A 17,524-nucleotide genomic window follows, 5' to 3' on the forward strand; every position below is an offset into this window, starting at 1 on the left:
CAAACGCAACTAGACTCGTTTTTAGAAAAAACGGAACATTCACTGAGAAAAATTTTAATTTTTAATTACTCATTTATTTCGTAAAAACATCGATGACGTCAGTTTGCTACTGATTGTGTAGATGTTTCACGAGGAGTGAGATCGAAAAGCAAGGAACGTTACTTCGGACTTTAGTTCCACGAAAATCCATTAGGGGGTTCGGCAAACTTCGTTAAAGAGTTTTCTTCGGAAACGTTCGTATGGCCTTCGGACAACAGTCGGACAATCTTCGGAGAGTGGTCTGTTTGGGGGTCTGTCGTGTCTAGAACTGCTGCACAAAGAATGTCTGCGTAGTAGGCTACAATAAGCTGTCATGAGGACATTATCTCAGACCTTCTCTGAAAAGAAGGGCTTCTGAGAAATTTTTATACTTGCAAATTACCGTCAATAAAACTAACGCAAATACAGTTTGTTTTTTTTTTACTTCGCTTTTCTCTGATACAGTCGTTGATAAATAAATGTACAATGAATAGTTTCAAAACTTTTCTCTAATTACATGCACGTACTGATAATAAATATTATAAATAAGGAGTTACTGTGGATACGAATGAGGATAGAATTCCAAGATTATTTCTCCCAGCTGCTTGCCCGGGGTTGGGTGAGGGCTACTTCCTACAGCGGACTATACGGGGAGGCTCCGCACGAAAGGGGTTCTATTTTCGATCAGTCTCTAGGTATATATAATAAAAGGGTAGGGATTTCAAGAGTTGGATTATTCAAAAGGATAGGGGAAACTGTCATTTAGGTATTTAAAAGGGCCGTTCAAAGTATCTCGAACAGACCCACAGAGAAGTCGATTCATTTAAGCATCTCAATTTATTCAAGTAAAAAATTAAGAAAAGAGACGTATTGAATCACCTTCTGTAGCTATTAAAGGGACCACTATCGAAGGATGTGAAAGGGGTACCTTTTCTGTCAAAAATGGTATATGAAAGGATAAGGGTTTGGACCTCGGGGTGGTGCCTCCCCGTATAAAAAAATTTTTTTTTTCCCCCCCGCGGTGTTTTTTTTTTATAACCCGGTCTGCTTTGAAATAAAAATTCAGCAGCTTGAACAATGATCGCAAAAGAAGTGCTTTTATCACGTACTTAGTACTTTTTGTTGAACTTTTGCTCACCGCAAGAAAAGTGATCAAGTGTTACGTGACAAGTTCATTCTTGGCACTATAAAAATGTTTTAGCCACCGTCACTGTGTTTGAAATAGACTAGTGTTCCCACTATCGTTGTCGTGGTCACACTGTCGGTGGGGAGAGTCTTGGTACTCTTGAACTAAGCCAACGAGAACTGAATTGCTTATAGCTGTCAATAATAATTTCCAAGAAAATGGTTGCTTTTGTCACCTTATATGGGACCAACCCTTAACTCTATTTACCTCTATTTATTTTATGCAGACTGTTTTACTTCGTAAGGTTTTAAAACTCTCGCTCTGATAGTCTAGTTGGTGACTGTTTTTGATGGCCACGTATTTGTCAGTGTTTTTTTCATTTCAAGTATTATCCTTTTTTCTTTAATAAATGCTGTTTTTCTTTCTTTATTGGGATTAACCCTTAACTCTATTTACCTCTGCAGATCGTTTTACTTTGTAAAGTTTTTTTTTTTGAAACGAGACTAAAAAAAAGGCAAAAAAAAAAATTAAAAAAACTTTCTGATAGTCTAGTTGGTGACTGTTATTGAAGGCCACATATTTGTCAATTTTTTTTTTTTATTTCAAGTATTATCCTTTTGTCGTTGTTATTTTTTAACTAAATAAAATATCTTCAAGAAAAAATAAGCAGGGTTACAAATACTGCAGTGGTTCTGCCTGTTAGTTTTGCCTGTTGTTGACCTGTCGGCAGAGCTGTTGCTGCCGATAACGGACTATTACTATCACTTCAAACGTCTTGAAAAATTGCTCCCCTTCTTGAGATTTTCACAGTCTTGATTCTGTTACTTCCACTTGATGTACTCTTCTGACTTGCTCACCAACAAACGTAGACATTCGAGCATTAGACACCGAAAATTTCAGGACGAAATTGGTTTTAACAAACATGTTCATGACTGCCAGTCTAAATCTCCTGTATTTTATCGAATAGATAACAGGATTGCAACAACTATTTGCAAATCCAGCGAGCATGGCCACAGTGCTGTAAGGCCCTTTCACCTTTTCGCCTGTTCCAATCTCTATGAAAAGCAAAATGCAAAACGGAGACCAACAAATCAGGTAAACCAAAGTCACTACCATTAAGGTGACAACGCCTTTGTTTCGACTCAATTTCTTGGCCATTTTGGCTTGATTGTTTGTATTTGAAGGACAGTTGTCTCCTTTGTTGTTCGCTGGCACTTTGAGCTCGCTGCATGTAACGTCTTTGATGCGTTGAAGCTGATGTCGAATTACCCGCGCAATCTTCCAATACACGTACACCATCGAGATTAAAGCCACGCCGTATGTGCCAGAGACAACGGATATAGCAAAGGCAAAGTTCAATCCATACTTGGACCAGTCTTCCGCTCTACATCTGCCAATGTAAGCAATAAAGCACTCGTACGAACTTACACCAAATAAGGGCAAGAACGCCCACAAGGCCGAGTAGACCCATAAAACAAAACATAGTATTACAGCACGCGACTTTGTCATTTCAAGTGGATAAAACAACGGACGAGCAATTGCCAGATAGCGATCAATCGACAACATCATTAGATGCATGATAGACGAAATACAGAATAAAAAGTTTCCAAATCCGTTGAACATTCCCCAAGTTGTTCCGCATCTCCACGTTCCAGTGTTGACAGCATCTAGAGCGCATGGCATCACCAATATGGCTACAAGGAGATCCGCAATTGACAGAGAGATTAAAAAGTGCGAATTTACAATGGAGTTGAGTACGTTGGAATAACGTAGCACAACCATAACAGCAACGTTTCCAACTATTGTCAACACAAGAACGATAGTCATCATGATGATGATGAAAATTGTCCAGCTCTGAGGTAGATCGATAAGTTTGCTGTTGTCTTTGGTCTCTGTGCTCCCTTGAGTCAGCAATGTGTCGTTCATAACGTTTTCTGTCGGAGAAATAAAATAATACTTCAGTGGGATCATTGTTGTAATGTTTTTTTTTTATAAAAATTTGTTTTTTTTTTCTTTTTTTTTTTGTGTGTTAAATTTTTTTTTTTTTTATGGAAAATATCTTTTTTTTTTATTAAGAAAATATTTTTTTTTTTTTTTTTTTTTTTTTTTTTTTTTTTTTTTTCTTACTGATTTAAATATATTTTTTTTTATTTAATTAAAAATTTTTTTTCTTTTTTCTCCCCCTTTTTTTCTTTTTTTTTTTTTTAAAATTTTTGTAATTTTTTCAAATTTTTTTTCTTTGACAAATTTTTAAAATTTTCTAATTTTTTTTTAATGGTCGGAAAAATTAAAAATTAAATTTTTTTTTTTTTTTTTTTTTTTTTCTTCTTAATTATATTTCTTTTTAAAACTCCAAATAAATTTTTTCTCCCCCCCCCCAAATTTTTTTTTCTACAACATTCACCGTATCCATATATAGATTCAAATTTATGAGAATTTGAATTGCATTGAAACATTTTATTTAATATAGTTACGTTTTGTTGCCAGCCGGGAAGTGCAAACAATCTTGTTGCTATGAATAGTGAACTCACAATATATACCCATATTTCAATCGTTTAAAAATGAAGGAGCATCACCCCTTTGTGTTTGACACGAGAAAGGGCGATAAATTCAGATGTTATGCAAAGAAGAATGGTTAATCAACAGGAGGAACGACTCGGACCTGAATTTGTATTTACGAGCTAAATGCTACATAATTTTCTCACTTTATTTTATAAACGGAAACTTAAAAGGTAAATGTTTGAAATAGAACAGAAAGTTTCAATCTCCCCTAAATTTTTACGCTTTGTTTCTTCCCCTCAGTTGGGCATTAGGAAAACAGAGTAAGATCATCTTACTTTGTTTTCCTACCAATATCAGATGATAGCTAGTTACATAAACAACATTGAATTAAGCCCAATTTATGGGTATTCTAACTCACCCTTCCCAAGCGTTGGACAAAAAGTTATTGAGATCCATGATAGAAAAACGAAAAGCAAGGAGGAAATCATACTTGCGACATGTATACTGCCAACTGATTATTTAGGATATTTTTGGGTTAGCACCAGTAAATTGCAGTCGAAGTAGATGCTCAAGCCAAGGACGACTATTGAAGTTGGCGCCAAGTTGTGACACTGTGGCTAACATAAATGGCAGCTGTCAGATATCAGTGAAAAGCTATATCATATATCAGTCAGGTGGTTTTTTCTTGCTGCTAAGTTGAAACTTCCCGTTTTAGTTATGTATTTTTAATGAGCGAGTAAAAATACTTTCTCTTAAACCTGGCACTTGTACTCCCACTCACGTACGGACTAGAGTTATTTAGCGTTTAAGACACCGTGAAAGCCTTATACCTTTAGTAGTTAGTATGGACATTCATCTATAATATAAGTATAAATTCTCGCACCTAGAGAAAGGGGGTATCTAGGTTGTATTCGCTGGTGCGAAACCCGAGGGCGTATTCACCAGGTGAGTTTCGCACCATGTGAATATGGAGTTTCGCACCAGGTGCGAAACTTTAACCGGTTATTTTATATGCAAAGAGCCTGACTTCGCTTAGGCTACAGTGGGATTTGTATTTGACAAAGCAAGAAGGGTAAACATATCTCTTTGTTGCCAAATTTGCATCAAAGGCTTTCAATCTTATGCTTGTGTGCATTTTGTTTGGTCACTGCTTGCCAATATTCTAATATTCAAGTTCCTTCACTAAATACTATATTTTAAATCTTTTTAAAAGTTCCTAAAGTCCCCTTTTACGGATGTGTATTTGTAATAAAACGAAGTAGAAGTATTATCGAATTGTTTAGATTTGTTTATATTCGCTTTTTTTACGCGGGATTTAAAGCTTGCGAGAGCAGTTTTATGAATTTAAGTTTTCGACGTATTTCAAGCATATTATTATGACCCAAGTTACACAACTTCAACACCGGTGTGTCATTTGTTAGGTAAGTCGAGTACCGCCTCTGGAATGACGCCAAAAAATACTGTTTTCTCTATATTCAGCTATTTCATCAGAGGTTCTCGGAAAAAAGTGCCCACAGAAGACCGAAAGATGGTATGGGTAGAAGAGGGGTACTTGAAGGAACAGTCCTTAAGAACTCTACTGGCAAACGCAAATTTGAGTTTTTTCTGATCACACCGCGGAACTTGATCTTTTAAACTAGCTGGAATATCAAATAAGTCGTAAATTTGAGTTTTCCACCATTCGGGACAATTTATAATTATGCAATTTTCAACCAAATTTGTCAAAATTGAAGTGAATACCATAGCCACCTTTCGGTCTGTCGCGTCACTGCTTTTGCTTATTGAAGCTCGGACACAGTTTTCACTAGCTGTATACAGATAGTTCCCGACCGGCAAATAACACTGATGTATTCACGGTATATATAAGGCAAACATTGATGTCGGTTTCAATGGCCAAGCACTTACCTTAACCCCTATCCGAGCCTTTTAGCGCGGAGTTATAGCAAATTTATCAGTTATTCAGCTTACACCAATTTAGCACGCTGCTAAAATTTTGTGAAACGATCACGAAAAACCAGGTCACAGCCCCTCGGTCAAAAGCAAAACCATTGATATCTAGATTATATTCTGGTAATGTCAGTTATAAAAGCAATGATACCGAGAATCTTTTAGCAGTCAAACAGTCTTAGGAGGCAGGGTTTCAGTTAGAATTGGCCTGGTTGCACTTAACCGTGCTGAGTTGTCGGAAACGATTTTCAGTTGTTATTTATATCTGCTAGGCCTATTGACTGCATGGTGCAATTACTGCTGAGCCTTAAACAATTATTTTAAAGAGAAAGATATATATATATATATTTGCTTCATCGCAGGTTCTTTTCATACAACTGTAATTTCAATATTGGAAAAGGAATAATTATGAAGATATAAAGTTTGCAAATTACAATGTTTAAGGTAAGTTATAAGGAATATTTAGATCCTGCTGTTACTGTTTTAACTGCACTGTTTCCTTGAATGAGCGGATTGTAGTTTACAGAGCTATACTAGCGAGTAAATGGAAAACAAGGCAAAAAGTGAGGTCATTTATTTATTTTCAAAAACTGATTTTATTATGTTAAGCCCACTTTGAAAGCTCATTTTAATAATTTTCTTTCTTTCATTTTCTTTAAATATACTGCCACTTTTACAGTTATTAAGGAAATCATTTTCTTGTGTTAGTGGAGATGATTTCAAAGACTTCCTCTAAAATAGGGGTACTTGACGTAGGTCTAACGGATGTAAGGTCAAGAAGTTTGGGAGATTTTTATTATTACAAGGATATAATCACCGGACAAGATCGGAAGATTTGCAATATGCCGTTGTTGCAGAGTTCAAAAGCTCTTAAGTAATTGATGTGAAAGCTTTAGCACCTAAAGACCATTAAAGGAATCTCCAGCAGCCATTAGAAGAAATGCATTTTGAACTTGATTGTTAGGGGTTTTTTTCTAGATGCCCTTTATAGCGTACAACTGCTTTCAAAACAAAGAGCCTTCTTTAAAGCGACTGTCAGTAAATATCGAACAGTTGGTGGCGAAGGCTTAAATTTTCGTTTATAGCCATTAAATAATATTCATTATAGCAAAATAAGAAACAACTACGAAACAAACAAAGGCAACACATCAATCAGAATAATCCCTGTTTTAGTGTATGTCATGAATTAAGTAAAGATAGTCAAAATGAAAAATGAGGCATTTCACAATTATGATGTTGGATGTACACTGTACGATACGATTTTCACATATAATGCAAATTTTCATTGACTTTTTATACGAAAGCTTGGTTTATGAACGCTTTCGCTAATTGCCTTTTTCAGGTTATTCTTGTAATACTTAACTGTTTTATGTTACTTATGCGGAGCGAATTCTTTTTCGAGTGCTATTCTTTGAATGTCGTGCAATGGAAGGATCGATTATTTACGTCCAGGGCACTATGTCGTGTCAGAATCTCAGTTATCAGAATAGGTAATTGTCATGTTCTCAGTGCTCAGCATATCTTGCCAAAGGAGAACAGAACAGTTAGTAGTAGAATAAACGGATTGGTACTAGTAACCTAAGGTAAAAATTTCGTATATCGATAGTAGTAGCTATAAACTTTTCGGGCTTGGCTCTTCATCACTGGATAATTGTCCATTGTGACATTAATAAACCGATGAAGGGCCTGGAAAGTTCACTTGCATGTCTCTTTTTTTGTAAGGTTTTGAACAATTTACTCGTGACTCATCTAAATAGATTCGTACTCTCACCGCATCGCAAATGAAAAGATTGTTTTGTCGCTTTTGGCCAAACAATGCTTTGTTCTGGAAACAAGACACTGAAATACTTTACAAAATTCAATGAAAAAACACGTTTCGCCAAGAATAAAAAAAGTACTTTCGCGTTATTTGGATTTAAAAATTTGACTAAACTAAATACAAAAAGATAGTTCCGAAATAAGAATTGACGACACCGTTAAATGCAATTTTTGCTTTTCTTTTGCTGCTTCGTTTTATTGCAAAAAACCATTTGCTGAATGTATGACCAATACTTTTCGAGAATAAAATAGTATATTTTCGCGTTATTTTGCATTTAGATTTAGAAATATGACTCAATTAGAGTCGGAAGAAAGGGACTTTCTAAATTAAAACTTATGACGCGGTTGAACTGTTTTTTTTGTTGTTCTCTCCTTTTGATGCAAACGTCAAGTGGCTGAATCGATATTCAACGAATACAATTTCGATTGGCCAACCCCTTTCTCATTTTTTTTTGTTTAATGACGTAGTTAGCCAATATATAAAGCTATTCATCTAAAACATATAACTTGTGAATGTTGCACGTATAACTAGTGGCGTGTTCCGCATTGTTTGTTTTTGTGGTATTTTAATTTTCATCCATGTGTCTACTAAATATTAATATTCAAATATAATATCGTTATTTTAGTTTCTTACAATGTAATATTAATTTTTATTAGGTAGGCTAGTTAGTCACACGTAAACACGACCACTCAAGCATGAATTTGCTATTAATACTGAGATCGTGTTAATTGTTAAATAAAGGTTATATTATTATTTCAATTATTATTCTTATTATTATTAAAGGAGACGGGTGGTTATTATTATTATTATTATTATTATGGCTACTGTTCGTCTAAAGCGACGGATTTGATTTGGAATTTACACTAGGACAAAAAACCGTCTTCGAGGATCTTCAGTCTTGTAATTTCTAACGTGAAAAAAGGGCATTTGCAAACTGATACCATAGCCGATGGAAATGACCATTCCGATTGGTTTCCCGAGCAGACAGAAAATGGACCGCTCACGAAATAATTCTGTACATGTCGGATTGCTTTCCTCCGAATATGTACAAACGAAAACAGTATGAAACCTTCCTCCCTCCATTTACCTAAGTGTATTACAGTTTTGGTTAAACTTGAAGGCATAAAGTGACCTCAAAAAGCGCAAATGATGAATCAACTTTTTAAAGTGCATTTTCCGAGAATGGATGCATTTGTATCAGCAAATTTTTAAAAAGGACATAACATTAAACCTCCATTTATCTACTGTAGTCTGTAGTGTAACCTTAATAATACAACTTAAAGCTGTTGACCTCGCCTTCGGCTTGGCCAATAAACTTGCAATATTTCCGAAGTACAGGCCCCTCACTAGCTCAATAACATCTAGCTACATACCGTTTTGCGAAATGTCTGGGACATTGCGTGGTCGGCCGAATGGTACAGAGTGTTTGTTTTGCCACTACACGGATTTGTTCTTGGTACAACTAAGTTCATACATCTCTCTAGCTGGCGAGCCAGCTCCTGTCAGTTGGAGTAGTATTAAACAACGCGTATAATTATTAAATTGAAATATACTGTCCCGTTAAAAAAGTAGCTTTTAGCACGAAACCTTGTTTTATAAAATAGAGTTGCTGTACTTTAAATACTAACCTTTCATGATCAATTCATAAAAGTGATGTTCCCAAACCAGTGTAGTTACATGTATTTGCGTCCTACTTTGTGTTAGGATAAATGAAATAAATATTTTTCTAGATCTGTGCTTGCTCTCTGATGTTAAATCAAGCTGAAGCAAAATTATTTTTTATGTAAATTCTGAAAAGAGAACGTTACATCAATATAATTATGCAAATGTTCACCTTTTGCCTTTTATGATCGTTGATTACTTCCTATGAAACAAATTTATCATCAACATCTGCCCAGAGACAACTAATAATTCCACAAACGATACCGCCTAAATCTCAACTCGGCGCTGTTCAATCTTCTTTTGAAACTAACTAATGACATTTTAATGGAGATTGTTTCAGGGTGCTTCACTTTTCTTTCAAATCGTCGAAACGCTCTTTTTATCAATGAAACCCGAACTGAAACCTTATGTACCAGTGTAATCAAGACTGACGTGTGTCGTAATCAGCCCTGCAGCTCTTACTCACGGAGTCTTAATTCGCAGCATGGGCTTAATGTAACAAATATTAAAAGTGGTTTCCAAACGTCCTTGTATAAATGACGAATTGAGCAAATTTAGAAACCTGAGTTTTTATTTTGTCAGCAAATTTGGTGTACATTACATTTTTTTTGACATGATTCAGAATTAGAATAACGATCGATAATAAAAGAAAACATACAAAAAAGGGCTAACCGGTGTTTTCTTTCGGTTCTTCAGCCGGCGCTTGTCATTTTATAACCTTCGATACACTTAGGTGACGCAAAAGGAACAATTATACTACAAGACCCTTAAAGACCTTGATGTTTGTTGGACAGAACGCTAATATTTATAAACTATCGTAAAGAAGGAGCTGGCAGCAAAGGAAAAAATAACACTCTTTAACAGAAGAAAGCCGAAAAAAAAAAAAAACCCTGAAGTATTTGAAAAGGCTCCCTAATCTGAAATTTATTTGAAAAAAAAAAAACTGGTCGCGTTTAAGCTATGATGCGAGGTGTTAATTTTTTGCTGTTGAATTTCGCTCCAATTCAAACCAAATTGCAGCATATGCTTCTCCGCCATATCGGGTGATTAGTTTCAAAGGCTGAGTGCACGCAATGCATAATTTGTCATCCGTTGACATTATTCAACTTACCCGACCGTAATGGCTTTACATCTGAATGATTTCCTCAAAGTTGATAGTAATTTTTGTTTTCCTAAGTCATAATTCAGATCAACAAAGATCCTTCAAGATCACTCCAACTGGAATATAATCTTTCAATAAGCAATGTCATTGGCCACTGGGTATTATTTTATATGGAGAAAAATTAGTGTTATACTAACCAATTCATAACAATGAGCGGATTATTGATTTAACAGTAAGTAAACCAGGAAGTTAAATTAATTTTACAAAATAAAAATTGTCACAAGTTAGGAACGGCTTAATGTATATTTGGGAATTGAGTTTTAAGTATTACATGACAAATTCGCATACAAGACTAAAATCTGAGCCGTCCATGCTTGTTTACGGAAAATTAAAAGCGTCTAATCTTAGCAATTTTGATTTCCATATTCAATTTGTAAGATATACTTGAAATGCAGCCATCCCTTTTCTTTTTCGAAAACATATTTAGAAACTTGTGCTTTATACCTACAAGAAATAGCAATTCTCATATACCTAATCTTGTCACACAAAAATTCCAAGTGTCTGCCAACCAGAGATTGCCCGCGGCACACCGAAGGTGCAACAGACAAAAAAAGACAACCCGAAAAAACGGCACAACGGAAGCAGACACCGAGAGAACCCGAAAGTTGCACTTTTCGGCTTTTTGCTAGACAGACGTCAGCATCGCTGTAAACCTTTCCCAAGTTTTTTAGCTTTTTGTGTTTTGTTTTCATTTGTTTTAAGAAATTAAAATTGCATACACTGGTCTTTCTTTACTTAATACATGATTATTATTATTATTATTATTATTATTATTATTATTATTATTATTATTATTATTATTATTATTATTATTATTATCATCATCATCTGCGGTTCATCATGGCACCAATTTCAATAATAGTAAGTGTTTCAAATCTGCCAATACCCTGACCACACAGAATTCAGCCATTGTTATTAGGTTTACATTTTCCTATAGTAGATATTTTACATGAAAGAGTTTCCTTCAAAGTTCCATAAAATTGCTTTTCTTTAGCCAGGTGACTTGATAGACTCGTTTGATTCGAAATAAGTCATATTCTAAAATTTGTAGGTTGGTGGCATACGAGGTTTTTTTTTTTTAACCCTTCTTGTGCTAAAACCAACTTTTTCTCGCATTTGGAGGAGCTGTCATCGAACTACTTGTGACGTCATTAATTTGCATCTCAGCGTACGGTTGTGATAAGCTACTAATACAGATAGGATAGGACCTGTACCACAAGACTGTCCATTTGAATATAAACTGCAACTGAATTCTAACAGAGCTTACCGAGAAAAACTGATGATGAGGTTTTGGTGAGAAATTGGTGGTAAAACAAGTCAATACACCTAAAATTATCAGCCACCTCCACTTCGGTGAATAATTGTTAATAAATTTTAGTGCTCAAATGTCTGTTCTATACTGTTACTGACAACTTGAAACCTCGCTTTACGCCACTTGTGTTGTTGTATGTATATCCATTACTAGGACTGAGTTGGGTCCGCTTGGACAGCCTGAATCATCCAAAGGAAATGGTCGAGAGGGAATCCACGATGTCAGAAATAAATTGATTGTATGAATGACAAAAAAAAATGCTCACAAGTAAAAATCTGTAGACTTATGCGACCAAAAAACAAAAAACAAACAAACTAAACTAAACAAAAAAGACGTAACTCCAAACAAAAGACATGATAAAAATGAATCTGCATTAGGTTTACCCCGCGCTCATACGAAAACCGCAAAAACATGACATTTTATTATGTTTGTTTGATCACATTTGCAGACCATATTCTAATAAAAGAAAATTTAATTTTGCTTCAGCCACCCCAACAGAATAGCTCATTGAAACAAATCTGTAATATACCGAACAACATCATAATATAAGGCAGATTAGCTCTGCTTGCCTGCCTGAGGGAAAACCTATAAACATAGTTTTTTAAATTGAAAAATACAAAGCACATGAAATAAATTATCAAGGTTGTGATTATCACAACGAAGAAAAAAATAGAAAAACAAACACTACTTGGTATTTTTCATCCGAAAATACTGTCGGCTCCTTTGGATATAATGTAAAGGAAATAAACTCTTAATAAAGTTTGTTTTCCTAAAATACAAATAAAGAACATGAAATTGAAGCGAGAAAGACGTTATGTAATAATCGTGTCACGAGCGTGGGGAGATCATTGAGAAAAATGTTACGTAACTAATCGTGTCACAAGCTTGGCGAGGTCATGGGTTCGAATCTTTTCGAGACTCAGATTTTTCTTTGGCATACGCTCGTGACATGATGAATATTGCATCTTTCTCGCTTTGCTACCGAGATTAAAATACACCATTTTGCTTTATTTTTTTTTATTTTATTTGGCAAGAAATTGAATTTTTCAGGTTGCGATTATATTTACGACGTAAAAAAATCATTGCTATAAAAAAACTTGCTGGCACTTTGTTGAAGTCAGGCAAATAATTTCATTACGCATTTAATTCATAAGATACATTGTCGAAGCCTCTACCATTTAAAACGCTGTTGTGTTATGATTTTCGTGTGACGGAGATTGTTCGTTGATTGACTGATTGATATTCTGAGGGTAGTAGGCGATTACAATAGGGAACATGGGGAGCACTTTTATACTTACTTGGCTTTTTTGTGGTTGGAGAAATTGCCACAGTGGCTCTATGACACCATTATTGAACACAACAAAGCAAGTTGGGTTATACACAAGTGGTAAAGACAATTGACTCGACTTGCACTTAAAATACTAAAACGAATTGATGAAGGGAATTTTTAAGCACTTGGGCAACAATTGTAAGAGCAATTTTCGTGGGCTCTATCTAGTGAAACTGAAGCTTGAATAAAACAAAAGTACAAAAGCCAGGCCTAATGCCGAAGATGACAACAAAAGATGAGCTTGTCCTAGTGAGAGAAAAGTTCATCAACTGGGATTCACAGTTCAAAGGCGCCAATGCACTTTGTTTCTCTGACTACGACTTCTAAGACTGGCATTACAATACATTTTGAAAAAATAAGTAAAACATACATCAAAGTTCGATACATCGTTTGTATGCTGACCGACCGAAAAGGTCTTAACTGAACTTATATTTCAATCTTGAGATGAAACACAATGCACAATAAACAGCCAAATCATGAGACGTACACGGTGCGTAAAGTATACATATCTTACGAAACATCGTTTGGATGCCCCATAATACATAGTTCAAATGAACAAAGAGGTTTTAAACGCGAATCCAGTTAGTTACTAACTATGATCGAGCATCTGTTCAATCAATAACTTTTCCGGGCCATACAGATTTCACGTTGATTTTTTTTATTAAAATGACGCTGGCTCGCTTAAATTTCATTAAAACACAAAATGAAACTTTAAGGCTTCAATATTTGCCTAGATGCATTTGTTATTTGTAATTATTTGTTTAGGTTAAGGTTTGTTATCAAGGTAATTTTCGCAGATGAAATTAGAAGATGCTAGTATTTAATAATTTCCTAGCACGTAATAATTCCTTTTCTTAAGTCATCTAATCACAGAAATCCACTTAAAATCACATTTTGAATTTCGCTTGATACAACTATAATTCCTGGTTTCCTTGAATTCTTTTTTGAACACTTTGATGGATTATATTTGCTGAAATTTACAGATGAATGGAATAATTTAGTTACGTACCGTGAGTAGCCGCAGCTTGCTCACAATTTTCTTTTTAGAATTAGCTGTATATTCGACTTAGTTTTACTGGAGATGTACATCTGCAATTTTCCGGCCGCTCTCAGAAACTTGAATAACTATTGGTGATATATTCTAAGCTACTGGTTAGATATAGTATGTGGTGTACAATATCTGAATAATTATTTTGTAGCGTCCCTTATTGCATACTGTACAAGTCCTGATATGGAGTCAAGATGACTCCGAAACGTCGAGCAGTATTAGATCTTTCTTGGTTCTTCTTAATTATTTTGTGATACTGACTATCCGAATGAATAAAGAAGGTATTCATTTTAGGAAATAAGCCAAAAAAATATAAATTATCTCAGCATCGACATGATTGAACAAATTCTATACAAACGTTGGTCAAAACATTTTAGATAAATATTCATATTGTGGCGTTGCAAGCGAAATTCCACGCTGGAAAAGAAAAACAATACATACCCCTCCGAAATCTATAATGAGATATCACAGTGTAAATAAGAGTATCACATATTGATTGTATGAGGTATATATTTCAGTTTTTGTTCGTTTTTGACGTTTCCTTTTTCTTAGTTGTTGATTTTTCAAGATAAGATAAAAGACTTACCATTGGGGAGGTAACTCTCCTTTCTGGTTCCGTGTAATGAAAAGTGAATTTTTAAAGATCTTTCTTCTGCAAGAAAAATAAATCACTTTTTCCATTTCCAGAAATAGGTAATACTTTGATTAGATTCGTATCCGACGTAATACAGTTAATAACCGGATTTTCCGCCATCAGTCAGCTTATCTAAATTTGTTTTCAACCAGTAACATGCTCAATAACCGACAACAGGGCAAGAGAAATAAGCATTCGCCGCTAGCTTCTCGTCTATTTTTATTGCACATCCGACTGAATGCGTTGTTTGACATCTGAAGTAATAATAATCGGGAAATGAGATAAAAACAATGTAATTTGACACTCACCGGTAAAAAATAGATCTGTTTTCTTCTAGCAAGTTCTCTATCCTTATTTTATCCTCGCCTTCTGAGAAAGGAGTAATAAAAAGCCTTCAAGAACGGCATTTCTAGTTAGTTAGGTTAATTACCACCTCTTGAGAATTAACATCTTAATTTGCATTGCCAAATTCAATAGTCTTTGGCAAGCACAGTTTTAACGGCAGAGTGATAGTGCGCTTTTGTGACGACAAAAGAACTAGTACATCTGTCTGTCTTATTGGACTGCCAAGCAAAACTTTTGAAATGGTAAAATAGGACTACTCCAGAGAGAAAAAAAGAAAAACAATAAATAAAACAAAGCTAATAAAAAAGTGTGCAAAGATCTAAGTAAACAAAGGCAAAATAGATTTTTATTTTTTCCTTTGTTAATATTTCATGGGCTACAATGTAAACTGCTGGGTTTACCAGTAATTGTGTTTTAGCCAATAAAGTTTAGTTTAGAAATGTATAGAGCCAGAACAAACTTAAGTTATAAGTCAGCTGATTATTTTCGCACTTCTAATGTATGAAACCATTATTCCTAAGGTTGCGTTTAGTTACTGAAATTAAATTGGAATTAAAACCCACCATTTTCGTGCGATTTTATTGACTGACTTTCATCACGTCCTAGAAGGTAGGATTGAAGTAGGATGGTGTGTATTAATAAACAATAACCTCCATCTGATATATTTGACCGCGGACATTATCTGTTCCAAGAAGCGAACAGTTCTACGATAGCGAAGCACGCGCGAGGAAACCTGTGATCTTTAGAAAGCAAGGACAAATATCTCTGCATACATGTGCATATTTTCGCGAAAAACAGTGTAGTTAATTTGCTTACTATCCTTCAAATATGTTTATAAATTCCTTTTTTTCGTCGGAGTTAAAAGCCATTGCTATTTTATGTACTAGAACCTAGAATGAAAACTAAACTTGAGAATGCAGACCGCATGTCTTATTAGACATTTCAGTGCGTAGTATCGCTGTATATTTTTACGATTGTTGCAGTATGTGTAAGGCGAGTCAAAATACAAATGACAAGTTAAAATGTACATCGATACTACACCCTAAATTATTTTTTATAAGAGCTTTATCATCCAACGTTTCCTCTTCCCGAAATGCTGACTTTTCATCAATTTTTAATCTTTCGCGCGGCCGGGAAAAATGGCCGTTTTTATGCTAGAGACGTTAAAGCCGTCTGAGACGTTAAGAGGCTGTGTCTGTAATACTGGTCTGCCCGATCTGGCTTGTTAAATAGATTTCGCTCTTTTCTAGTGTGTTGCAAGACTTTCATGTACTTATACTAAAACCACAATTCACTTGACCTAGCCTGCGAATACAGCCGCCTCTCATTCGCTCCCGCTACTACGTGCGAAACGCAAAGGGAGACGTCTGCGATTCGCAGCCAGAAATTCCATACTGATGACGTAAATCTGTCCAGAATCCGGACAGGAGCGCTGATTGGTCAGCTAGTTAATTTACATAATGTATGCGAAATATAACACTTCATTACACGAACGGTAAAAAACCGGATGTTATTGCGAACTAAAAGTTGACCGGGGGAAGGATCGTGAAATAATACTGAAGCTATACCTTGGAATCCCTAGAATTCATGTATATTTGGGAAACAAAAAGAAACTGCTTTATAACCAGATGAACGACCTCAAAGATGTACAGAAAGGATGCGCCACTGCGATCGTTAAAAATAGATCAATTTTGACACCAAACTTTTATTGTTGACATATTATTAAAGGCAGCCAGCAAAACAAACAAGCAACAGATAAACCTGAACCATCCTTAACGACCCTCAACCGAAGAATAAATGCTACAGAAAGACAGAATTTGACGAACAGCAGGGAAAGTAAAAACTAACTCGGAAGAATTGTTATGATCGTTGCAGTGTACGTATTTATGGCCCAACACCTGCGAGAGTTGCGCTCATGTTCCAAAACAATGTCATTTATTGATTTCACAGCTTATTTTTCCAAATCTTACTAATGTGAAACTCGTATAGGGATTCCTAATTTTCGCGATGAAGTTGTCCGGTGTAAGTGACCCGTAAATGTGTCCTTGACTGCCTAGAAAGTGTCTGTGATCAAGCAAGTACCTTATTGTTACTTATTTTCGCGGGAACTTAATTTCGCGAAAATGGAACGGGCATATTTCGCGGCACTTAATTTTCGCGATTTGGCCAAAAATCCCTAATTAGCATAAAAAATACAATAAAAAACGTTTGAAATAAATTTTCGCGGGTCTTTAATTTCGCGATTTTTTGAAGATCGCGAAAATCGCGAAAATTAAGTCCCGCGAAAATAAGTAACAATAAGGTAATGAGCGGCTGAAAACGAAAATATAATTATGCAAGACCAAAGGTCACCAAATGCGTGTGGTGTGCGGAAATCTAATTAGTTGTTAACGTCATCAGTATGGAATTTCTGGCCGCGAATCGCAGACGTCTCTCTTCGCGTTTCGCTCTTCGTAGCGGGAGCGAATGAGAGGCGGCTGTATTCGCAGGCTACACTTGACCGGATCATTATTTTTTTTTCGAGTTTTTAGGATTTTCGGTTCACCCGAACGAGCACTTGTAACGACCACTGTCAAGGCTTAAATTTACCACAACTTTGAAAATTAGTTAAAAAGAACT

The 17,524-nt window shown here is 35.3% G+C and overlaps 1 protein-coding gene across 1 annotated transcript; it reads right to left on the reverse strand.

The window, feature by feature from the left end:
• Positions 1-1,850: 1,850 nt before the first annotated feature.
• Positions 1,851-15,068, reverse strand: LOC144636044 (histamine H2 receptor-like). The gene is made up of 3 exons (XM_078495185.1): positions 14,863-15,068; positions 4,065-4,150; positions 1,851-3,078 (listed from the first exon to the last, which is right to left on the reverse strand). The coding sequence occupies exons 2-3, from the start codon at positions 4,132-4,134 to the stop codon at positions 1,949-1,951; spliced, it is 1,200 nt and encodes a 399-aa protein (XP_078351311.1). The 5' UTR covers positions 4,135-4,150; positions 14,863-15,068; the 3' UTR covers positions 1,851-1,948.
• Positions 15,069-17,524: the final 2,456 nt, after the last annotated feature.

The sequence above is a fragment of the Oculina patagonica genome, chromosome 13 (assembly GCF_052425735.1).
Source record: "Oculina patagonica isolate OP01 chromosome 13, crgOcupat, whole genome shotgun sequence".
Classification (NCBI taxonomy): domain Eukaryota; kingdom Metazoa; phylum Cnidaria; class Anthozoa; order Scleractinia; family Oculinidae; genus Oculina; species Oculina patagonica.